The 25,361-nt window shown below is 39.9% G+C and overlaps 1 protein-coding gene across 1 annotated transcript in view; it reads left to right on the top strand.

The window, feature by feature from the left end:
- Nucleotides 1–13,516: 13,516 nt before the first annotated feature.
- The window catches only part of LOC121185664 (glutamate receptor ionotropic, kainate 3), an 82,534-nt gene continuing 70,689 nt past the window's right edge, over nucleotides 13,517–25,361 (top strand). Inside the window, exon 1 of the mRNA XM_041043962.1 lies at nucleotides 13,517–13,631. Coding sequence (XP_040899896.1) covers nucleotides 13,517–13,631 — 115 coding nt within the window. The remainder of the gene's footprint in view (nucleotides 13,632–25,361) is intronic.

Here is a 25,361-nt window from a genome sequence, read left to right as displayed (position 1 = left end):
GCTTTTCCCCTGTGACAGAGTAATGATTTCAATGACCCGAGCACACTTTGGGGTCAAACTGCTGTGTAGCTAGGGCACCTGGTAAAAAAAAATTGTTGTGCGACCACCTCTTGCAATGGATGTTCCTAAAGCAGAAGCATGACTTGCGGGCGGGGCTATATTTTCATACAAAGCACTTGTTACTCTTTGGTACATGAGCAAACAAACGCTGAATCCTCAAGCTGAACTTAGTGAACCACCGGCATTATTGACTGACTGAGCAGCTTTCTTTCTGAACTGAAGCTCTCCACATTTGTGATTAAAAGTGACTTTGTTAGCTAATCCATGACATACAATATGTTACCTTGCAGTTAAGAGCTTACTGTAAGACCATGATAACAAACATGATGCAAATAAGTGGTTTCTGAGATATTAACCTCATAAATAGAGTTTGTAGAGCATGTTTTGTACTGAACATGACAGAACAGAACTAGACTGGACTAAATATACTTAAAATAGAATCTGAAAATGGAAGGAGAAGGCTAACCACGAGCACTTTAAAACCACAGTTTAACAGATGGCCATACAATCTCCAAGTGATAGCAGTCTGAGCCACCAACGCATCCCCATGAATTATGGTTATAATGGATGAATCTGCAATGCACAGTTTACATCCAATGGCAACTCTCAGCATCGGCGAAGAAATTAGTGTGCTGTTTATGTAGCACAGTGGAAAGCATGGGTGTGGGGTGGTTTGTTTTTATGATCTTTTCCTAACTTCAGTCAAATGTTTTAGATGCTTATCCTGATTTATACGACAGCTGCCATGTGTGGATATTAAAGAAAGAGGTCATTTTAAAAATGTTAGCATTAAATGTTGTCACTGAATGTTCCCTTGACAGGGTTGGTGTTTGGCGATGTGATCCTTTAGATACCAACCACAGAGACACTGCCTACAAATCTTTGAACTAAACTGAAAGAAGCAATTTAAACCAGCAAAGTGATTTGTACTTTTTGCATCTATTTATTTGGTACCCCCCACTCTCCACCGCCCACCGCTTGAGAACAGAAGAAAGAGACTGGGGAAAGACCATTTTGGCTTCACTGCTCTGTTATTACCACAGGCATTGGCTGGGATAAGAACCAGAAATAGATGGATGGCTTTATTAAGCTATGGATGATTTATATTGAGTGTACTATGCATAATAAGTTTAAAGCCCCGGTGATGAGTGCTTTCCCATATGCTGTTGTTGCCCTTTTAGAGTGGTTGATGCCATTTGGGGAAAGCAGTGCCATCCCTCCTGAAATTAAGGGCAAATAACACAGCTTAGAGACAAATGTTTAGTGTTGTCTCTTCCCACAGCACTAAACTAAGTGCTGCTGCTTTTTGTGTGATTGCACTCTTAAATGTAATCATTGCACCATGCAAAATGGCCACACATCTTCACACATTACCAGTGACAGGAAGGCAAAGAGAAATATATTTACACATAAAAAGAGAATACATTTTGTCGTGCAGCTCTGTCAGGTAATCCACTGTTAATTACTAGCGCTGCACCTGTGTTTGATTACTGTCTACAGTAGATGATTTCTGGGTTCATAGACATGTCAGCACAGCCTGTCAAAAAGGCTCCTGATAATATGGTAGCAATTAAAAGCTCCTTTCAGGGTTATAACTAGAATGCAAAGTGAACTTGTGCAGTGCTTCTGGAATTTGATATTTCTGTCCTGTTAGCTAGAGCAAGAGCTGTGGAGCAAGAAAAAGCAATGCCAGCCTCTTGGTCAGTCTATCTTTGTGTCTGTTCTGAACTTTCATTGTCTTTCATGGCAAGGTTTAGACTTGTTTTACATAAAATTTTCAGTGTGTATTCATGGTCCACAGAGGATGAATCTTATTGTTTTGGTGACATTCTCATCTTTCTTCTCATGCCACAACCAGGCCAGAAAGTCCAACTGTATTCAAGAAATATGAAAATCTAAAGAGCAAATTACCCCAAAATTTTAAGAGTAAATTGCAAAGCTTTGTCATAAACAAATTCTGAGATTGCTGGATGTTGCGGGCCAAATCTTTTTGATATTCTTTTAAAGGTCTTTTCTATTGAAAAATACTAAGGAAAAATATTTCATTTTCCTACTGCCCCAAGATTCCTTTTTCTTATTTTTCTTTTATTATTTTTAGTCTCATTAGTATGACTTTTTAAAAATCATGTTTTTTTCCATCGACTCAGTGTGGTGTTGATGAAAATGATGATTATAACGAGTTTTGATTCCGGCCACATTTGTTGAGCATCTTATTAAAGCTTATTCTGTTTTTTTTTTTTTTTTGTTCTGTCTTATTTTTTTAACCATTTGAAATAGAAACAATTACATTTTTGTTACTGTTCTTGTTTCATTATTTAGGAGCTGCTGAAACCTGCTGCTGAGACTCTGTCTGTACTGAAGGGCAATAACATCAACTTGACTTGACTAGAGTGTAGTTGACTGTGTCACCTTATTGTTTTCCATACTGTGATGTCTTCCCTATTTCTTTACATAGTTGTAATATATAGACAAAAACTGAAACATGCACTGAGTAAAAAAAAAACTTATGGCCCACTCATTTGTCCTTTCCCACAGCATCCAACTTCCCTCCCTCACTCAAATCTTTCAATGTACTGAGGAAGCACTAAGGTGTTGATTGAAATTTCATTGACTGTATACAAATCCCTGGCCTCTAATCCCCATAATTCCAGCATATTGTATTGTCATTAACCACTCACTGGCTGGTAAATACAAATCTTTTCACCTTTCACTTTGCAGTCCATGGATAATTGCTGTATCTTCTCCTCAGAAGCGTTCCCATGGGGAGAACCAAGCAGTACACAGGAAGCAGACACAGTTGTGCTTGACACTATAATATGGAGCTACAGTATACTGGAGTTTACTTGGCAGTGGGAGGAAGGGGCCTTGTACAGGTCTGCCATCGCTGACAGAGCAGACACGGTGGCTAATTAGACCTTTGCAACCTCCCAGTGGTGAAACACTTAAATGTCTGGTCTTTGAGTTGAAGCCCCGATCTTTAAGGCTTCTCCCTGGTGTAGTCAAAGCTTTGTGGTTTATTTAACAAAACTAAGGCTGCTTACTTGAAACTGAAGCTCTTCCTCTCTGACAGTAGAGAAGGATGTCAAAATACAATATGGTATAAAAAAAAAAATGTATGTTTGAAAATGTGACAGATGTGATCAACAGACTCTAAAGATGTGGCATTACACAATGTGTCTGCAACAACTTAAATAAAATTTACGTTCTTGTCAGGTCACTCCCTCTTATTGACTATGTAAGTAAAGGAGGAACAATCAGTTGCACTATTTCCCACAGGGCCTTCAAGGGATGTCACCATGAACAATATAGGTTAATTAATTCCTATGAGACTTGTATTAGTCAATGATAACTAACTTCAGAGAGATTTATGTGACAGAGCAGAATCTAAAAAAAGAAAAAAAAAAAGCTTGGATACTGAATGAGAACCAGTTCAGTGGACACAAAAATATTCTCTGATGACATTTAGTATCATCTCATTGAGCAAAGGTCCAGAAAAAGTATTTCAGTATTTTTAGAACATACCATGATACTGAAACTGCTCTTACGAAAATAAGCAGCAGTTCTTCTTCCATTCTTGCCCTTTTAGACCTCGCACAGCATTTGATTCGATTTACCATGATATCCTAATCAATCGTATTGAAAAGTTGGTTGGTCTTTCTGTCTGAGAAGCATGACATCTGCTTTGGGGTTACACAAGGGAGCTGCCTTGGTCCTCTATTATTCTCCCCATCCATTCTGCCAATTGTTGACATCTTTAGAGAGCATAATGTATGTTTCCGTACCTGTGCAGATGACTCACAACTGTACACCTCTGGTGAACCAACTGATGTTGCAGCTATTAACTCCATAACTACATGTCTTTTGGCAATAAATAAAAGATATAAACAAAAATTTCTCAAGGTTAAACAAGGACAAAACTGAAATCCTACCAAGACAAAAAGAGAAATGCTGTTTAATAATCTGGGGAAATTAACTCTAAAATCTAAGCTTCGAGTCCCACATTGGCAAGGTGATGAAAACATAGTTTTATTTTCAGTCTATTTACATGTTCAGCACACGGTGCATGTAGTCTCTTTTGTCATAAAGCACTTTGTATGAACTTAAATGAAAGGTGCTATACAAATAAGTTTTATTATTATTGTTATTTATTATAATCAAGGAAACTCAAGTCAGTACTTTCAATTGAAATCTGATGATTTAACTCTCATGAAGTCTTTTCTCTGTAGAGAGCATATTATCTTTAATCCAAGAAAAAAAAAAATCAAAGTCAGAACTTTTATTTGGAAATTTACTGATGCAACCCTGTAAGCCTTATTTTGTTTATTTATCAAAAAAGGTCCAGGTGCGAACTACTTTTAACTCTGTCAGAACCTGCTTTGAAACTAACGGAACTGATTTAACTCTCGTACATCTTTCTTCTGATCAGAGACGAAAACATCTGTGTAAGTCATCCGCAAACATTCCTAACCCTAATTTTTCTTCATCAGAGCATTTAATTGTGATTGAAAAACAAAAAGTTAATTAGCACCACCACGAGGTCACTAATGTGTTTGGATGAACATTATTTGTCCCACACACTCAGATAAAGATTAAAGGAAAGTCAGAAAAGATAAACCGTGTTTCTGAATTATGTTTTCTGCTTTTTTCTCCTGTCAGTCATTTGTAGCCCCATAGATTAATCTCTCAAACCCTTGTGAGGGTCTCGAACCTCAGGTTAGGAACCACTGACTTAGACTGGAGGCAAGCAGACCTACAGGACTTAGGACATTAATAAATGCACGATGGCTTGCTGATTAATGATTGGTCAAATGTCTTCAAATTCTCCCATCATATGTGCACTTATGATTTCACTTCCAAACTAATATATAAAGCAGTGTCATTTTCCACATCCACTATAACAAAATTACTGTAGCTTCATAATAGATTTAGCATTGTGTTCCAGCTCTCCGTTGAACAGAATCAGCGTCAAACTATAACCAAGCTGATGTGTGAAAAATGATTTGAAGAAAGAGCTTTTGATGTTTTCTGCTCTGCACAGATAACATCACATGCGATGATCCACCGGATAGTGCCTGAGTGAGACTGACTCCTGTAACTCAATATATGCAAATGTCAGCCAGGCAAGGTTCACTTGTAGTGATTATCCATGTACAAGATCTTTGATTAAGCCAGCACGGTGTAGTGTACATTGATTGAAAGAGCACGTTTCCCAACGACCCCTCTCTCTCATTACAGTTTTTTTCCTTAACCCAGTCAGCGATTACTTCAGTAAGTGTGGTGGTCATTTTTCCAGTGTGTTTAATGTATGCAGTCATAATTAGTCAAGCATTAAATGGGTGTTTTACACATAAACAAGAGCATGCCTCGTAATCATTATCATTTAAGTATCTAATAAATCTTTTACAAACTTTTTCTTGACAGTAAGTTTTACACCCACAAAAAAAAGAAACTGCAACTCATCAAAACCTCAAACTCACTACACCTTCATAGTTTCATCATTATCCCATTGGATGTGTCCCAAAAGTCTTTTAAATCCTCTCTGCAAAATTGGTCTCATGTCATTTAAGTTGTCAAGAAACTCTGGAGTGAAGAAACTGTATGAATAGGAGACTTGTTGGCTTAACACTGCACATTCTTGAGCAAGTTCTCTACGAGATTCGTCCTGATAAGTAACAATTTATAATTTTTTGATTGAACGGAATCTGGTGTGCTTCACAACTTGAGTTGAATTAATAAAGCTGAATAAAATGCAAACTTTAGCTTTTTTTAATAGACAATGAGAATTTCAATCATGTTGTTTTCTGCTTTCTCATCTGCAGTTGTAAAAAAAATAATAATAAAATAAAGATTTATGTTTCAGGTCTTGATGTGTTGGTCAAAACTGGTTGTGAAGCAATCATGCCTCAACGTGTTCCTTGACTCCAGTGTGACAAGAGGGACTTGCCCAACATGAAACTGTGAGTGACATGCTGCTGGTCGGTATGTGCTTCACTTCACACTCATCTGCCCCTACGATGATGGACAGCACACACACACATCCATCTCCACAGGGAGAGATGTTTCAGGCATAGGCCATACAAGACATAAATGATCCATGGTGCCCGAGGAATACGTTACAGTTCATTCATGTTGTCAGCACTCTATCTCTGCTATTCTCTTTTCTCAAAAAAAAAAAGATAAAAAGACTTCAGATCCCCTGCTGCTTTCCAGCTTCTGTAAGCATTCCACTGCTTTGCTACACATTATTTTTAAATTCCTTATCATACATAACACAAAGGATAATCCCTGCCTCACATCAACAAATACCATGGTGTGAGTTTATCTCTAAAGATTAATAAACATGTTTGCTTGATTTAGGGAAGCGAGTCCTTGTACAAGACCAGAGTGAATGTAATCGTTCGAGACTCCAACGGAGACATTAATGCAGGAGAGCATGTGCACTTTGTAACATAATTAAAAGCTGTCCAGGGGTAGGGACTGCTGCAGGGTGCAATTACTCATAACTGCCAATGTGATAACATGAAAGTCTGTGGATCACTGTATTGTGCACAAAGTCAAACACGTTTCAAACTAGTGAGACACTTTCTTTCGCGGGTTGTCCGAATGTGTGTATGCATGTGTCGCTGCGGGACTTGTTTACACACACACACATACAAAGACACACAGGGGTGCATGCTCTTTGCCCTGTGTTACCAACTTCTTTACCAAAAACAAATAATGAAGTCGATATCAAATGTGGCAAACCTCAAGGTCCCACTCGCTGCACAAAAAGACACAGCACAGATGAATTTATGTTTACGCTCTTGTCTCATATTATTTGACAAGCTCCTGTCTGTCTAACATTACAGCTAAATCAGTGAGTTACCCATGTACGGATAATCATATACAAAAACCACTGATTCTCAGAGCTGACTTGCCCTGCAAACACCTGTGCTTTAATGATATCTATTTTATGTTGCCGCAGATTTTTTAATGGGCCATTGATTTGGCAGACACAAATGAAAACAAGGTGGAAATGCATTCTAAACCATTTATAATGTAGTTTTGAAGCCACTAAGCTTGTCTGGGTTGGATGCTGCATATAATTAATTTCTCATTGTTTGTGTTAGACAGGGTCATTGAGGTTAATTGAGTCTTACTTCAAAATTCTGGCTAGGAGCCACACGTGCAGTCTTTACTGTATATTCATTTTAATTAATATAAAAGGAGTAGGCAGCCAGCCTTGCCAAGTCTAATGATGGGCAAACGCTGTGTAAACAACAACAAAGGCTGGCCCTGTTCAACTGCATGCGCAATATTAGCCGACATAGTGTCTAATCGCACTGTGGCTGTCACCACTGCTCCCTTTCTGTCACTGATAGATAGGCTACTCGAGTGAACTGAGTGGAGAAAGAAGATAACCTCTGAAACAAAGCCTCGTGGGTATTGGCTGCTAGAGTATTTGCAAGGCATGTCATGATACTGGCCTCTCACTCTGCCTCACTTTGAAGCACTGAACGAACTCTCTGGAGATAGTAAACATACTTTAAGGATGCTTCGCTGATGGCCTTTTTCTTATTGTTCTAAACTAAAAATCCATAATTAGCCGTATGTTTTTGTTTTTTACTGCGCCAACTACAAAACCTGATGCTTTGCATGAAGCTCAGCACAAACACAAGTCTGCTTCTCAGGAAGAAAATCTGTGATTATGGATAGGCTGGAAGGATCAGACATCATGCACAGATCCCTTCAGTCTATTGGATAACCAACATATCCAATGTATGACATTAACTATGTAAACAATGTGACCTCAGAATAGGATAAAAACAACATCCTGGTTCTGACTGCATTCTGATGACAGCCTGAGTGTAGGTCAGGACTGGTGATGCATACAGTGCACACAGGGTCAAGTATAATCACAGAGAGTTTTGTGAGAAAATTAATCACTCCTTGATTGCACTCTATAGGTTCTCCAACAGAAGTGTTCAAGTGTGATTTCAATTCCCCAGTTTGCCTCCTTGACCTCGAAGGTCTCCTTGAACATCAAGGACCAGTCACTTGAGAGCTGAACGACTTTGGATTTTTGTAGTAGGAGAGTTTTTATTTTTGTTTGTTTGACAGTCTCATATAAGCATCTTTGAAACCATGGCACAAATAATGTTTTTTACTGAAGCATTTACTGTAGTCATATCCTCCAACTCCAAATATAGACACATTGATGAAGGTCATAAAATTGTGGCTGATGGTATTTGGTTTTTTTTGCATGCTTCAATACTGTTTCACAATTTTAAGCTGGCGTTCCATAGTTATTGAAGATAGATGACAGGGGTGATAAGGATAATACCACTAATAATTCAATTGATAAATCAGGTTGGTCAGGAATCTATTATTACTCAGTGCCTTTCTCATCTATAACCAGTGGCTGTACCCTGCTAGCAGTCATTTCCCATCTCACAGACTGTCTGGATGACTGATCAGGGTTGTGATTGTCTCCCCTCTCCCCAACACACCACCGCCACATACGTCAGCAGCAGCACATACATCTTGAGCAGTCGCTAACTCCAAGCCAGAGCAGCCTAGAGCCCCAGTAAACGTTGCAATCAGCGCCAGAATTGGGCCAATTCCTCATAACCTTGTCTGCACATGGCACCTTGCCTTGAATCATAAGAGCATGAGGCAGTAGCAAGTGTCCAATCTGTCAGCAAAGCAGCTATGTTGCCCCAGTACAGTTGAAGAGGGTAAATCGACATTTAATTATCTGTGTCTGCACACAAAAGCTGCATGGGTATTGTAGACCTGATGTAATGGAGTTGCCACAAACCCTGTCATGGCAGCAATATGTACAAGCAGCAGTTGTGTGACATTGCAGCTTATTTCTTAAGGCTATCCTGTGCTGTGGTTGACAGCTGACAGGTACCGCGAACAAAGCTTTTTAAAATGTTTTAATTCTATGACGATACAGGGCCTTCACAAAAGAGAGAAACATGTAATAGACATCTCAGGTGTACTTTATTCCGCTCACAATGAAAACTCAGATGTGGAATATTTATTCCCAAACATCAAGCCTCTGTGCCTTCAAACCTATTTTTGATTTGTCACTGCCTTTTCTGCTAAGAGATCAATACAACTCCCCCATAGTTTGAAAAGTTGACTCTGTGGCCTTTTGATGAAACAATCATCTTTTCTTTTAACAAAGGAAAAGGTGAAACTTTTCTTTCACCATCAAAAAAGTGAATCCCATCAAAAAGGCTTGAAAAAAGGCATCTCATTTATAACCACATTAGACCCAGAGATGAGTTCCTATTGACTCATTGTTGAGGGGAGATGTTCGATCTTCAGTATTATGTTCAGTCTGGTGACAAAGTTCTTTGTGTTTCTCTTGACGAGAAAAGCAAAATCAATGGTGAAAATGTTTCACGATTCATTTCTGAGGCTCAATCGAAGTGCAGCAATTTTTCCAAATAATTATGAACAATCTTGAATTGCACATCTTCTCCAGCCAATCATAGGTGTGTAAGCAAGCAGTGAAAGGCGCTGGGTGGAAATTGATTGTCCTCTTTCTCCTCTCTCACAATCTTCAAAAAATAAACAAAATGTGCTGATCAATCCAGTCAACTAAGTACACCTCTTGTCAATGTCTCAAGCTCTACAATGGAGACTTGATGTTTCTGGAGCCATTAGTTATGACCAACTTGCCAGACGAGGCATTGATCGCTGGCCAGTTGTAAGGGCAACAGCAATCATTTCACGGAGAAATAAATAGGGCTGACTGTGCTGTTGTATATGGATGTGTGACCTGCTTAAAAAGTGTCAACTTAAATGACTTTTTAATTTACTCAGAGCAGAGACTGGACTGAGTTATTTCACCTGTGGTTTTATGCTGTTATAACAGTCCCCCAGTGTCCTTCAGTGTCACTTTTACACTTCTGTGTTTCTTTTTTACTTCAGCGGGGCCTTGCACAGCCACATCAGACATCACAAAAAGAAGAAAATTTGACAACCCTTAGCAAAATGCTGCCATTTTGGATCTCAATGGGAAGTCCATTCAAACATACAGTAGGAACCTGTTTGCCCAAGTGTGCAGCCTGCTTTATTCAGGTTAAAGTGGGACCTATAATTCTCATTTCCAGCTCTATATTTTTTTATTCTGGGACTCCACTAGAGTATCTTTGCATGATTCAGAGTAAAAAATAAAACAGAAAAAAAAAAAAACAAAAAAAAAAAAACCCTTATTTATCTCATACTGCCTGCAACTCAGTTGGGCCTCTGACTAAAACAGGCAATATTAGTTCTAGGCTCTTTAAGGGCTTCCTCCCTAAAAGCCGACTTTCTTCTGATTGGCCAACTCCTGGAAGCCCCTGAGGGGCAGCGCACCCTCTCATCCTCTTACAGGTGTGGTGGTTCTGCCAGTTAATACTGGAGTTAATACTTTTCGGATTCAGATTTTACATTAAAACATAGGATAGCGTGGAGAAATACAACGAATTGTTATTCATTGTATATATTAAAATCATATGTATATGATTTAGTATATATTAAAATCTTTTTGGCTTGCAATCCTGTACGTGGGGAAATGTTTCAGCATTCTATGAGCTGTAGTTCCAAATAAGACACATCTTGCCTCTAATCTTCTCAGATGGTTTCATTTAATCATCTCATGGCCCCTCAGAGTTATCTTGTGACCCTTTGGAGGAGTCTGATCCTTAGGTTGGTAAACACTGGACTAAACTACTTAACTTGATATGAATTTGCTCCACCTCAACCAACAGCAAGCGTTAAGAACTACTACTTAATCCAATAAGATATTAAATTATAAAATATCACTAACAGGGAACATTTTTCTGCACAGTTAGTACTTTTACTGTTGATACTTTAAATACATTTTGCTGATAATTTTCTGTATTTTTATGTGACTAGAGTTTTGAATGACTTGTAATGGAGTATTTTTACATTGTTGAATTTGTACATTTACATAAGTAAAGATCTGAGCACTTCTTCCATCACTGAAGCTTAAGCCTTGTTTACAACATAGGACACACCAGCACTGCTCTGGTCTCTTCTAATAATCGTCTTGACTCCAATCCCTTTGTGCCAACACTGCCAAAGCACATTTCTGCTATTTCTCATAATGGCAAGAGACATTATAACATAATGTCTTGTCTTCTTGTCTTCATGTCTTCTAACAATGACAGGGAGTGGCAGAAAGACAAAACTGATAGCTACATGAAGATTTAAGGCCAATTGCTGTAAGAAATACAAACAACTCAAATCCAGTTTGCTTCAACAGCTATTCAAATTGTAGACAATTAACTGAGATGCTACATCTTATGCTTCACATTTCCCCTGTGTGTCACAGTGAGGAGCCCTCCAGGGCCTGACTCCCTCCAGTCTTCATCCCAGGTGATGGAGAGCACAGACCACCATCTCTCTATAGAGGGCACCCACAGACCCAGAATGTCTTGTTTGCTAGAGCTGTGTACATTTTGTATTTGAAAGAGCAGCAAGTCAATGAATCTCGATAATGCGAGAGCCGGGCCACATAACTCACGTTGATAGTCCTTACATTGTGCCAAGAGGCGATAAATCTGCTCGGGGAGACATGAATATGCAGTGGCAGTCAGTCTGGCTTGTTCTTGCTTGCATGCCCCCTGATGCACAGTTTATTCCTCTCCCCCATTCCAAACAGAAAAATAAAACCAATGAGCCGCAGCACTATCTCATCAACAGCGTTCTATTAAGCACAAAAAATGTAGCAGTGCATTTTTCAGAATATGCCTAATAACGCCATATTATTAATGTAAAAAAAAAGCAAGTTGTAGAATTATTATTTTGTTATTATTATTATTATTTTTATGTAAGATGTCTACTTACTTTAATCTGTGAAGTCAAATATGTTCACATTTTTCCAGGAAATAACACATTTGCTCGATCTATCTGTCTGTCTGTCTGTCTGCATGTTAAAATGTGTCTAGATTTAAAAGAGGATTAATTAACCTGAAAATATATTTTTTAAAAGACCTACAAATTAATCCTAGAGGCTACAGCTTTCATCGCTTCAAACTTCATTTCAGCCTTTTGATGGTGCTGGAAGTTTCAATATCGGCAAAATGTATAAAACACTTACTGAAATGCATAAACCATACCATAAACAGGCAGTTCCATACTTTCAGCCTCCTCCACTGCAGTGGTGAGAGAGACATGAGCAGCACTCCGTCTATGTGATTGCATATGTAACCAGCAGCTATTTGACGGCTCTTTGTAAGGCATGAAAAATGGGCAGCCAGATAGGCACCAAGCAGTTACAGGGGTTTAATGTACTCACTGACACAGACAGAATGTCTCAAATAACAGCGATAAGAAGCCTGCTTTGTCAATGGACCAATCCTCAGCTGGTACTTATTTCCCTCATGCAAAGAATTCATCCCATTCACAGTACTGTAGGCAGCCGGGGATTTCCTTTTTTTTTTCCTTTTGCTTGAAGCAAAGAGAATAAAATTGTAATTTCCATCACTGTGTAGAAAATAAGAAAAAAATCTGCATCTCTACCAACCCCGAAAAAAACCCCATATAAATCATAAGATATACAGAGTGAAGAAAATAATTACATAATGCAAGTGTATACAACAACCGGAAAAGTAGAGAACCGGGTCATTATTCGGAACCCTCTCACCTCCATAAAACACTTCTTGGACATAGTTGACAACTATGCGTAACGACGCGTGCCTCTAGTGGCACCGTGGAAGGAGGGTCGTCAGACGCACGCAGATGCACGGCTTTCTGCACTACCTTTCCATCCAGCACAAACTAGGAGCTGGGTAACAAAGAGTCTTTTTCAACACATTTGGACGTTCTGCAGTGTAACCAGCCTCGTGCCATCACCGTGCGCAACTGGAGTGAGCGGCTTTTCCACCTTCACAAAGTATCCCTGTGTTATGTGAACTGTTCTCGTGACTGGAACGAGGGACTGGAGTGATTTAAACTGCAACAAGCATTTTTTGAATGTCTGAAGTGCGTTCAGATTCCGCGGCACTCGTCGCGTAGCGCTTTTCCGTGTTTGTCTTTCGGGCAACACAATCATTCGAGGCGATCCAAAGTTCCGCAGGCGCAGTTCTCCTCTTCCACAGCGGTGCGGGAGTCTGGCTCGGCTGTTGCCGTGGTACTTGCCAATAGACAGATAGCATCGGCGGTAGGAGGGGATACAGAGACTCCTGCAGGCTAATTGTAGCAGCCTGCGTTCGCAGGTGTATCAATGATCCGCCTGTGAGGGACTGGGGGCTTCATCCTGATCGAGCCGCTCAGACTTGTGAGTAACAGAAAAAAAAAAAAAAAAATCCTGGGAGAATGTTGCACCAAGTACAATGAGCGCAAATTTGTCGCAGACACCAAAATACATATATGCTCCGTCGAATTCAGTTTTGATGAGCGATTCTGAACCGTCTTTGGAATTTTAAAAAGTGGATCCCGCGACTTCACAACCATGCGAAATACTTGGCTGTCTCCCCGGAGTGCGATTTGGGAATACTGGACATCGCTGATTGCATGTCTCTTTTGGATTCAGTACTCTTACGGGATGCCTCATGTTATTCGAATAGGTAAGTTCTTCGCATTTGCATTTACACACACTCACGTTTGTATTGCAACCCTCAAATTTACACCCTATCCGGCTCATTTCAGTGCGGGTCTTCAGCAGTGCGTTCACAGCGGCAGTGGTTAGTTTTTTGGAGTAAATGAGCAGTCCCTTTCATTTACCGCTCGCCTCTTTCGGGTGGTGTGTGAATTTTCATTTTACTTAAACGGGGGGATTGGGAGGGGGGAACCAGAAAGCAACAGGAGAGCAGTGCATTATAGTGGATGATTGCCCATAAAATTGAGGATGCCTTCTCCACTCAAGAGACCACGCAACGAAATATTGTGGGTTAGTGTGACCTCTATGCACTCTGCTTTGTCTGTTCCATTTTCTGCAGCCAGCACGTTGAGTCACCAGCTAAATTCAGGCTTACTGCCATGCCTTCTGGAAGTAAGTTCTTAAGGACAGTCTGTTAAATTAAGGGATACAGCTTCCAGTTAAGAAATACACCATCACTAAGTTTCAAACAATGTTATAACTTATTTATGGGAGATTATCAAAGTTTAGATCTCGTCTAATTTCATTTTATCTTATCGCTGCAAAGAAAACTAAGTGCGCACAGAAGACAAATAAACAGTCTAAGTCTGTTCAAAGCTGAATTGCACAGTTAAGTCCTGTGTCCTTCCCGCCCGTCGTTTACTGTGAGACACGAAAACAAGACGCCAGGCTGGTGCTGGTGTTGTCTTTTCCCAATCACTCACCGAGGAGAGGAACAAAGTGAGAATTGCCATTCAGAGGCTGGCGATGCGATTAAACATTTTGCGCTGAGAAGAGACAGGAACAGAATGAAGATCAATACGGTTTTTGTCACGAGGCAAATCGTTTTTGACATTTGGCGGAGTGCCATGCAGGACAATTACTCAAAATGGCATTGGCCCACATTAACATACTACTTCAACAGCCGGAGTACAGGCAGGGAGTGAGAGCGTCTTAATGGCATGAGGCTTTTTGTCTTCGAGGTATAAATGATGGGTGAAAGTAGGTGAATGTTTCAAAATTTCATATTCTTGTGCTCTAACTGAGGTCAATGGTCTCTCAAAACCAGATGTCTGGTGTTTGACATATCGGCAACATCCCACTCTGACTTTGTAATTCAGAATTCCTGTCAAGCTCAATGGGTGGTCAATGAAAAGCTGCTTTAATTCAAGTGAAAGTTAGTAGACTTTAACAGGATGAAGTACAGCTACGTGTTACAGCTCTATAACCTTGAATGAGACCCTTTCTATGTTTTATCTAAATTATTTATATAAAAAAAAAATCTTCAACAGAAACACACAGCATAAAGTCTAAGACTGCAGAATAATGTTTACTGCTGAGTATCATATGCAGCTTGTCAGGCAGGCCCAGCATGTCCCTGTGATTGACTGCTGCACTCTGAGGAGCAATGACTTCTCTGACATTGCTGTGTATGGACAGTGGGTGATGTCTTAGAAACTGCATAAATCCTTAAAGCTCCCTTTCTACTGATCTGAACTGAAATCGTTCGGTCAAAGGAACATTTTTTTCCCTTTTTTTTGTAACTGTGGCAGCAGCTCAAATGAAGACCTGAAATAGACTTGACAGGCTTTGTTTTTAAAAATGTCAAAGTGCTGAGACAAATTTACCTTGAAATGTGCTACAGTCGCACTATTGCTTTTTATAGAATCTATCATTGCCTGCGGTGCAGGAGCAGTTTGGGTTTTTTGTGTTCCTGAGATTGTATTTTGACAGGCTGAGAAGAGGGACATGTAGGAGACGGTTGCTGAATTTGCCTCAATGCCAAAAGAAAACGAAATTCAAAAGGCTTACGTCTTCATATGATCTTTTGAAGCGGAGTGTATATGTGCAACGGCCATGTGTGTATCCATTTTATTTTGTCCACTTAAAAAAAATTGGCTTGTGAGAAAATAACATAAAATATAAAATAATATTCTTTATAATTGCCTTTACAAAATTATTTTTTTTCTGTTTTAATAGTGGATAAGCTTGAGGGTTGCATAAAATATGTAACGCGTGTGTATTACGTATGTATGTATTACTGTTATTGCAGACATACTGTAGTTAATATACAGTCTGGTGATTTATTTAGGGATGAGCATAATTTTGAATGTGTAGTGGAGCTTTTCTCCCCTTTTTTTAAAATGCAATTTGGTATTTAGTGTGAAAGTGCTCTGTGTCAAAGCTACCCTGCTAAAGCCAACAGAGGGCTCTCTTAAAGTCGGTGCACGGTGGCCAGTGTCGCTCCTCAGCACTGGTTACCAACACAAACAAACCAGTGAAAATCATCGAGGTGGGTGGTGGTATTTGAGCACCTCGCTCTCTGTCTGTGCTTGTGTCTGCTCTTGGTTAGGTGGCCTGTGCACCATCTGGGTAATGGTGGGCATCCAAGGTAGAGTTGTTGCCATTGATTTTAGTGCTTTTACAGTGCATTGCTCTAAGTTGAGGCCAGATGGTCGCTCCGTCTCATTCTGCAGCTTCTATTTGTTGGAGGGAATAAAAGACTACTCCTCCTGTATTTGTCCTTTTACACGCTGAGCTTCTCTTTACTCCACTCTGTCTGCCTTTCATAATTTTTTTGTCCTCCTGACATGTTTTCAACCTGTAATCCCATCTAGGAACCATTTCAGTTCATAATGCATTTTCTTTTTATAATAAAGATAAATGTGCTCTGGATCCGAATGTGATTTTTCACTCGGAAGGTAGTGCATGTCTGCAGATAATTTGTATGTTTGCCAACATGGAAATAAGATGCATATTAAAGCAGTACACTGGTGATTTCGTTGAATATGATAGTTGCTTTTTGTGCTTTGTTCTGTCTGTGCATTTTATTAATTTCTCTATACATATTTCCTTCTTATACATCAGATAGGAATTGCCCAAATCGCAAATCTGACAAGATAAAAATACATTCATAGCATACATTTATATAGTATATGTCGTAATGACAGATTATTATGCATTGTCTCTTTCATCTTTGAACTGATGAAACCAATTCATCATTTGATGTTTCTCTTTTCTCTCACTGAGGTTATTCACTGCCTGACAGGGATTTATTGAATAATCAATTACTTTATCTACCTAATACTTAAAGCACTTAATCAGTGCCAGTTAATCAATCTCCCTCATGATATCATGTTGATTTCATTTCCTTAGCTCCTTACTCTGCCCCCACAACACCTGGTCGCATGCATTTTTCATTTAGCTTCCCTAAAATGCTTAGGGCAGCCATGACTCCAGACTTAATTATTGTGTGTGAAACAGCCTGAACACTTAAACGTAAGCTGGCAAATGTGCACCACTCGAAGCTGTATGCAGTGTGACCACTCAGAAGCTTCAGTGGGATAAATCGGGTTTGTGGTCACCACTTTTGGTTGAAGTCTCCAAACACAGCCACTTCAGAGGCTTGTCTTTATCCCCGCACCACCAGCAGAGAGAGACTGAGAAGTTTTCATGTGATTAACTCTTCTAGCGAGCTATAGAGAGTGCACTCTCAACTCACATGCTCTCCGAGATTCTCCTTGCCAGGGTTTGTGCAAATGTCTCATCTGAAATGACTCAGACATATTTCAAGAGACTGCGAAAAGCTGTAATGGTACTTTGGAATTCTAGTTTTAACAAAGTCAAACCCACTGGGGCGCTTGTATTGAGAAATTACCCACAGGAGGATGGCATGGTTGGCAAAGAGAGGGAGGAGGAGGACATTAAGAAAAAAGTGTTTGGTGATGAAAAACAATGAGGAGATGTTGCATCAAAAGTTGTATCAAATTAAGATGGCCATCAGATGCTGAGTGGAAATGAATATTTCATTTTCATCTAAATTTAATCTCTCCCTAGACAGAGTGAGGAAGCAGGGAGAAGCCTGCTGGTGGAAGCTTGGTCGGGGAGTTGTCGTGGTGAATATGAACAAAGGCTGGTAGAGGTCACAGAAGAATTGGATACAGGGAGAAGCTTCTTTGATGTGTAATTCCATTATCTGTTAGCGAAAGCAGAGATTGAAGGGGGAGGAATACACCTGCGCTAACACACTCCCCTTCATCCACTTGTATAAACATGGACGGATAAACGAACTGCAAAAGAAATAGCTGAGGCCTATTTTCTGCCTCTCCCACTCTCGGCCATCTCCACACACACACACGGACGCACACTATATAAACCCATACTCCATCCACAACATTTTCCAAAACATATGTCTGGTCTCTGTGGGCCTCTTGTACACAATCCAATTCCATTCTCTCTGTCAGCACACTCACAGCTCGTCATTAGCTTCAATCTCGCTGATGAGAAACGGCAGATGTTCGTTTTGTTGAGCAGAGGGCCCATCTCTGAACGTGCTGTCTTCTGTGCTTGCCTGTGATCCTCTTTAGATGCTTAAGAAAGGAACATTATACTTCCACAAACAAATACGTGCTCCAGGCGTGCCATATTCTCTCTTTTCTGAAGCGCACTTCCTGTTTTTAAGTTAAGTCAGTAAAGCCATTCCACTTGTATTAAACACACTGTGCGAGTTCAAGTCAAAGTGTATTAAATAAACAGTGTGTTTATGTCCCAGACTACGTGTAATAAATGAGTAATGTTCTGAAATGTGCTCGTAATGTGTCTGATCACTAACACTAACAAGACATAACTGCATCAGGGAAGTGCAGGTACTTAGCTCCTTGTTCAGTCACACATAATAATGATCATCCAATAATCCAAACCACTAGGGGCTAATAGAGCGGATCTACCAACCAGTAAGATAATCCTGTGACACAGCAGGGCCCTATCTAGCCCCAGTTAGCTTAGCCTAGCTGCTGCTCACACACCAGATGGTGTTTTCATATCGTACTACAAAGTGGGTGCTCTGCAGTGAAAGGTCTGCTGCAAGCATATGCTTCTCATGCCTATTGAAATAAATACCCGAGGTGCAAACTCATCAGGGGTGAAAAAGGTGACAAAGATGCAGGGGATGGGGGGTTGCTAGGGTAGTAAAAGTGAACGTGTTTTTTGTTCTATTGACAGCTATTGACAGGGCTATAGATAGGAACTAGATATAATACTTGTAATTTCATTTCACAACCACTATAACTAAAAGAAAAATGTAAAAGTGAGCTTGGCATTTGCCCTTCTCAAGCAACATAATCAAGGTACTATAACAAGAGTTTCCCTTAACTACATCATCAGCAACGTAAATCCATTTTAGCAAAAAGTCTACACCACTGTCTACTGATTTAGTGTAACGTTCCAAAACAAATCAAAAAGCAAATAGTTTATTAGACTTTCTAATGTTATCATAGCTGAAAGAAAATGTACATTAGAAAATAACGTTAGCATTAAGTTGGCACTTTGAGGAGCTCAACCTATGTTGTAGTTGTCGACAATATGGTAACGTTTGTAATGTTAAACGAGTAAAGCCCTAATAACGTTATACAAGTGGAATTTGGAATTTGGAATAATAAGTACACTAGCTAGACTCCATGGAAATAACATTAACGGCTAATGTTACATCCAAATTGTGATGGCTAGCGTTTGCTAATTTAAAACAGCTCAACCTTATCAGGCTAATTAACAGTCCAAGCTTGACAGATCATCATAAAAGCCAGTTAAGGTTATCATATTAGGATAAGGTTATCTTTTATTTTTTTTCATAACTCAGAAGATGTGTGTCTCATTTCACTCGCTCTTCCAGTTGTAGATATATACATATAACATATATCAACCTGTGAACCAACCTGTTAAACATCTTCACTCAACCCCATGTTGAAATGTCCATCAGAAACAACAGCCTGATTGATTTGGTCCACAATTTGCCCAGAGTCCCCCTGCCAGCCCCTCAGGGACTCAATGTCATTATAGCAGGACGTGTGCTTTTTGGTTTTGACAGTGTTTTGAAATTCATGACATGTCAGTGTTGGCTATTTCCCTACGAATGTTTCTGTACCAAGGCAATGAATCAAATTTCATGCTCTAGCCATTTGTCTTTATTATGTGCCCTTGTCCTTTCCATTTGACTCTCCCATCTCAGCCCTCCTCGGGGCTCTGCCGGAAAAGTCGAATAACATCAAAACAGTTTGAGAAGAAAGCTTGATCACGGGGCATTTCACTCTCAGGGTCACGCTAACAATATAACGCAGTTAATTAGAATCATCTTGTTGGAGGTAATTTGGTGATTATTTTTTACATTTCAGCATGGGGAGCAATTTGTCTTCACTTTTCAAGACACACTGTACATGTTGGCAAACCGCACATACACAATAGCAGCAAAAAGTAATGCAGCAAAAGAGACAGAGGGAGGGAGAACAAGCGAGGGTAGTTACATAGATGAAGCTAGGGGACTCTTATTTAGCTTGTTAATTAGCTTGAACCTTTTGATCCCAATTTTAAAACCCGCCACGTTGCAATGCTGGTGCCTTTTGTGTGTTGCCCCAAGCCAGATAAAGCTAAGCTTTATTCCTGTGCCTTTCAAACACCACGGCATTCACCAGAGCAGTATTAGCTTTGCTTTCCCTCCCCGTGTTAGTGTCGTCCTTATCTATTCCCAGACGTTCTGTGTAAACTTGGTCACCTCTGACACCTCAGTTACATACAGTTATGCACATGCATTACAATAACAAGACCTTTTCTTCTCACTGCTTTAGAGCAATCAGGATTTGACAGTGAAGGTATCAGCTGCAATGCACAGGTTTAAATCCTTTTCAACTTGGGCTAAGGACAATGAATGGAGGGTGACACTGTTTCATTCTGCCCTTTTAATCAAGCCCTCATTGTTATAGGTGCACCGCAAATGTCAGGTCTTGGTTGTGTGATTCCCTCAAATTGCTGTTCCATGACTGTAAGGAGATGTGTGTGCATGGGAGGGAGGGAGAAAGAGAGGAAGTGCGAGTGTGTGCATGACAAGGGGCTGTATAAGGGGAGCTGGCATAGAATCCCTGGAGCGTAGGGGTAGAGCAGGAGTTACTAATCAACTGTGAGAGAGTCGGCTAGAGAAGACTCACCCTCTATTTTCCCCCCAGAGAGAAAGAGAAGGAATGCGTAAGACAAAGCTCTTCAGGCCAAAACCACTACAAATGAATGGTTATCACCAAAAATATCAGGAGGGGAAAACAGATCCTCTCCTCCACATTCTGCCTCACACACCCCCCTTGTTTTTCATCCCTGCGAGGACTACCGCAGGAAGTGCATAAGACTCGGGGGTTACCTCTCTAGCCCCTGTGCTCATTCCTCCACTGATGGATAGCCTGGAGGTTGGAAGCCAATGTCAGTTTAGTTAACACAGCCAATACCCAGAAGATTCCACTCAGCACTCTCGCTGTGTGCAGGCAAGATAATACAGGATGGTCTCTCCTGTCTCAGCGAATGTTTTAACGGCCGCCGATCTACTGCCCAGGTTGCCCCCGGAGAGCAGTGTGGTTAACCGCAAAATGTTCCCTCGTGACTCATCTGAAGACAGCTTGTCTGCATGTGACCGGCTTCAGATATATAGAACAAGACAGACATTATCATTGACAGGGAAGGGAAGAGGAGGAGAGATTGTGGGCGGTATGAGGCTGGCAGTACATTCTAGTAAAGCTATTAGTGATGCTTGTATGAATTAGGGCCTTTAATGTAAAGCCAGAAAAGGCACTAACTCACTGTCCTGCGGGTTTTTACAATTTCAGGTGGGGTTTGACGAAGTAGAGATGGCCGTAGTAGTAACCAGAGCTCATGTAGTTGGCAAACTAGAACATGATTGGTGGAGGTAATAGAATTTGATTAGTCTATCATCTAAGCAGCAAGGTTTTTTTTTTTCACAAATCAATTCCCTATCACGGAGTTAATGAAAAATTTGGCTTCTGATTGTTTTGTGCCTTAATCATGTTTCCCAGTATCAAGTGTTTCTGTTTCTTCGCTTCCAGCCTCAGCTGTTTTTTTTCCTTCTTCTTTAGTGATCAGTCTTGTGTGTTGCTGTTACTTGTTTTCCATTATACTGTCCATCTTCAATTTCAGCTTAGTGAAATTGGTTTGATAAATTCATTATTTTCTTATGATTTGGGAAATTGTAATAACTCACAGGTCCTAATTTTAATGTCTTCAGTCATAAATTATAGTATATCGTTGCACAACAGGTTTATATACTAAACACTTGGGGATTTGCGTGACCCTCTTATAAAGGTTTTAGTTTTTTTTTCCAGACATTAAGAAATACCACTGTCTACCACTGTACCTTTTTCCTGTACGTCCTTAGTACTATGTGAGCTGATCAAAAACCATAGCTGAAAACTTAAGATGCAACAAATCGAGAGAGAGAAAGAAAATGCAGCTTCACATATAATCCCCTCTTTTTTATCCTCTCAATATCAGAGTCGTGTTTATTTGTCCAGAGAGAAAAAAAAGGCTGGTTAATTACTGAATAAAGCCGGGAAAAATATGAGCTATGCTCCTTCTTACTTTTTACCAAGAGCGAACATGATACCATGAAATTTGCCTGCACCAAAATAGTCTGCAATCAGCAAGCATTATCTGTTTGATAAAAAGATCAATTGAAGCTCAGCGCTTATCCTTGTCACCTGGCATTTTAGTCAAAAATACTAAAAAACATTAACATTAGATATCATCCAGGGTCTTCACAAACACACATTTCTACCTCCACTGTTTTTGACATACAGAATATGCAACAACTGTATTCGTCAACTGTGGTAAGGTTTGAGTATTTTCAAAATCTGAATCTCTTCTCGTCTAATAAATAGATGTTATAAATGTAATTTTAGGCCACAAGTAGCCATGCAAGAAAGCTTTCTAATGCAAAAGAAGGAAAAGAATAAAAGCTCTCTGATGTGATTACATGGCTAGAGTTACTTATTAAGACATAAGGCATAAAACATAGTTTAGCAATGTCAACATTCTAAATAACTTGAAAGGTCTATTAGAAATGTTACAAATTGTAGGCTAGTGGGTGCAACCGAGTAAATAAAAACATGTATAACTGTTATGAGGTAGTTACATTTCTGAATTACATTTACATCGTATGCATCTGAAACTATTTTTTATTGCAGTCCAATTTACAGCACCCACCAAATTTCTCTTCTTTTGGTTTAAACAACAAAAATACTGTTCTCTCTTTTGCTTGACCTGCCTTTTTAAGTGCAATTCCCATTTACACCAAGGAGCTTTTGTTAGCTTAACTGGTACTTGGTAAAATTTACAACCATCAGAACATTGACCACATTTAAAATAATTGGCATCATGCTGGCATCACAGAATTAATGCTCAGTTAATGTCCTGCTCAGCCTCCCTCTGCACAGTTCACATATGGATCGCCTGTCTGCCAAAGGGGTAATTACTTCAAATGTGCTTAGGACCATTCCTACTGTATGGAGAACACAGGCTACAATACACAGCATATAGAAAAAAGCAATCTCGTAATGAAGCGATTTACCATAGGGCTGAAATGATTAGTCAGTTAATCGATGAGTTAACAGAATATTTCTTTTGTTTTTTTAAGACCTTCAGTAAACCTACCAAACAGTTAATTATTACAGTGTCATTCATATCATCACAAGCTGAATACTTTTGACCAAACCTTTAGCTGCAAACTAATCATTTAGTTGTACCCAAAAAGAAATCAACATGCTAATCAATGACAAAGCTAATTGCTTACTTGCAGTCTTAATTTAAAATAAAATAGAGAGTCAGTTTTATACAGGAGCCAGAACAAAGACTTGGTAGTTTCTCAGTAAAGAGTATTATATTGTAAGACTTCAGCATTCCCCTTTGTCAGATGTGCACATGTCCTTTGTCGACAGCTTGGTAAAAATCAGTCATTTAACCACACAAGGAGGAAGGATCACTTAAAAAAAGAGAGGAATTTTTCCCTTTTTCCCCTCTATCAGGGTCTTTAGGAGGCGAGAGGACAATCAGCAGGGTTTGTGAGCTGGATTTCCAGTCTGTAATGATGGCTGGCTTGAGCTCAGACAGATCAGAGACCTCACGTTCTTTGTCAATATTCTGCCTAAGCATCAGAGGACAGTATGAGATGACAGAATGGGCCTGGTGTGCGTGTGTGTGTTTTTCTGAGAGGAGCCTATTAGTGTAGCGAGCCTCTCCAGCCACTGTCAAACTTAAAACAGAGGACAGGAGGAGATATTACCTCCAATTATGTGCTGTGGTGCATCTGTGAAGTCTGAGCACTATCAAGCTGCTGGACTGTCAAACTTTTGTCTGTTTATTAATTCATTTTTGTTTCATATTATACGTATCGGGGTGATAGAAAAGGAGCCCCCTCTCACCCTTCCCTTGTCTCCTGCTACAGTTCTCCATCTCCCTTTCCTTAAGAAAAGAAATAACCATTTATTTGAAGTCATGTTCTTTTAAGAGGGTAAAAGATAAGCTTTTGTTTAGGTTTCATTCACTTGCTCTTCCTCTTTTCTTACCATACAGATAATGTGATCCTGCTAACACACACTCATTGTGTTAATCCATTTCCAGGGTAAAATGAGAACTCCCCTCTATCACCTTTCTTGACCCAAACCCGGTCTGTCTCCTCAATGCACTGTATTACAAGACTTACATTTCAATTTGCAAGCCCAATCACTGTGATCTTATGAGCTGCTGGTTGGAAAGCAATTGAGTCTCATTCAATCTGTTCCCCTCATGTTTTCAATCCATTTATGATTATTTAAAAGATACAAAATGGCTTGAATAAACCGCTTGCAGAAAAGTTTTTTTTTCCTCTCTTTTTCCTCTCTTCTTTTGTCTCTTTTTTTTAACATTTCGTTTGATTGCACCCACCAGCCACCTTTGCCTCCATCCAGTGCTTCCCTGGTCATCTGTGCACCTTGATTTGAGACTTGTAGGTAGGGGGTGGTGGTGGGAATAACGGCACATGGAAATGGGCCGGTGATTGCCTTCCTCCTCGTGTGGTGATGGAGGGCTTGAGTGATCGCACCCCTCAAGCCCTTCCTTGGTGGTTGATTAGCTGTGGAGACCTGGAGCTCTGGAGTGACACACTGGCTCATCAGACCCAGCTCAGCCTGTCAGGGACCCCTTTGATTGCATGGTGCTTCATAATTGTCCCCCATTCTGCTGTAGTGTCTGGTGTGCTGCCATCTCATCTTCGTGTCAGAGAATGCGCCTCACAATGCTTGACTTTTCCAGTTGCTTTTCAGAATATACACACTTCAAATGTTTCCACATGAAAGCGATGTGTCATAAAAATTTCATTCTCCATGACCTTCCAGTTATTAACAGGTGACAACATGATAGTGCTCTTGGAGACATTCAATGCATAGTATCTACAGTAACTATGTGCCATCTCTCTGAGGTCTAAAAATTATCTCCTAGTCACAATGTACCATTATAGATACTAGTCAAAGGAATGCTGTGTTATAATAATGCATATTGAACTGTACGGAAGCGAGGTTAAAATGAAATGGCAGCTGAAGAAATGCAGGACAACATTTATGTCAAAGAGTGCTGCTTCTTTCTACCTGTCTCTGTCTGCCAGCACCAGCAGCTCCAAATGGGCCTGGTGTAATGTCTTTTTTTAGTAAGGCAATTGGAAAAGAATTGCCATCATGGCATTTATAATCATGGAATTGGTATCCATGATTGAAAGTTAAAGCAGTCAGAATGGAGAACTCTGAGGGCTCCGGCCCAGATTATTGACTCATATAGCTTATGTGGGTGCCTGAGGTGTGGAACTCATCAAATCATAGACTGTTTTAATTATTTTTATGTCCTGGCATTAGCCTCCGGTGAATTT

The sequence above is a fragment of the Toxotes jaculatrix genome, chromosome 8, assembly GCF_017976425.1.
Source record: "Toxotes jaculatrix isolate fToxJac2 chromosome 8, fToxJac2.pri, whole genome shotgun sequence".
NCBI lineage: Eukaryota > Metazoa > Chordata > Actinopteri > Toxotidae > Toxotes > Toxotes jaculatrix.
The sequence above is the reverse complement of the archived record's forward strand: the minus strand, read 5'-3'. Positions and strand labels throughout refer to the sequence as shown.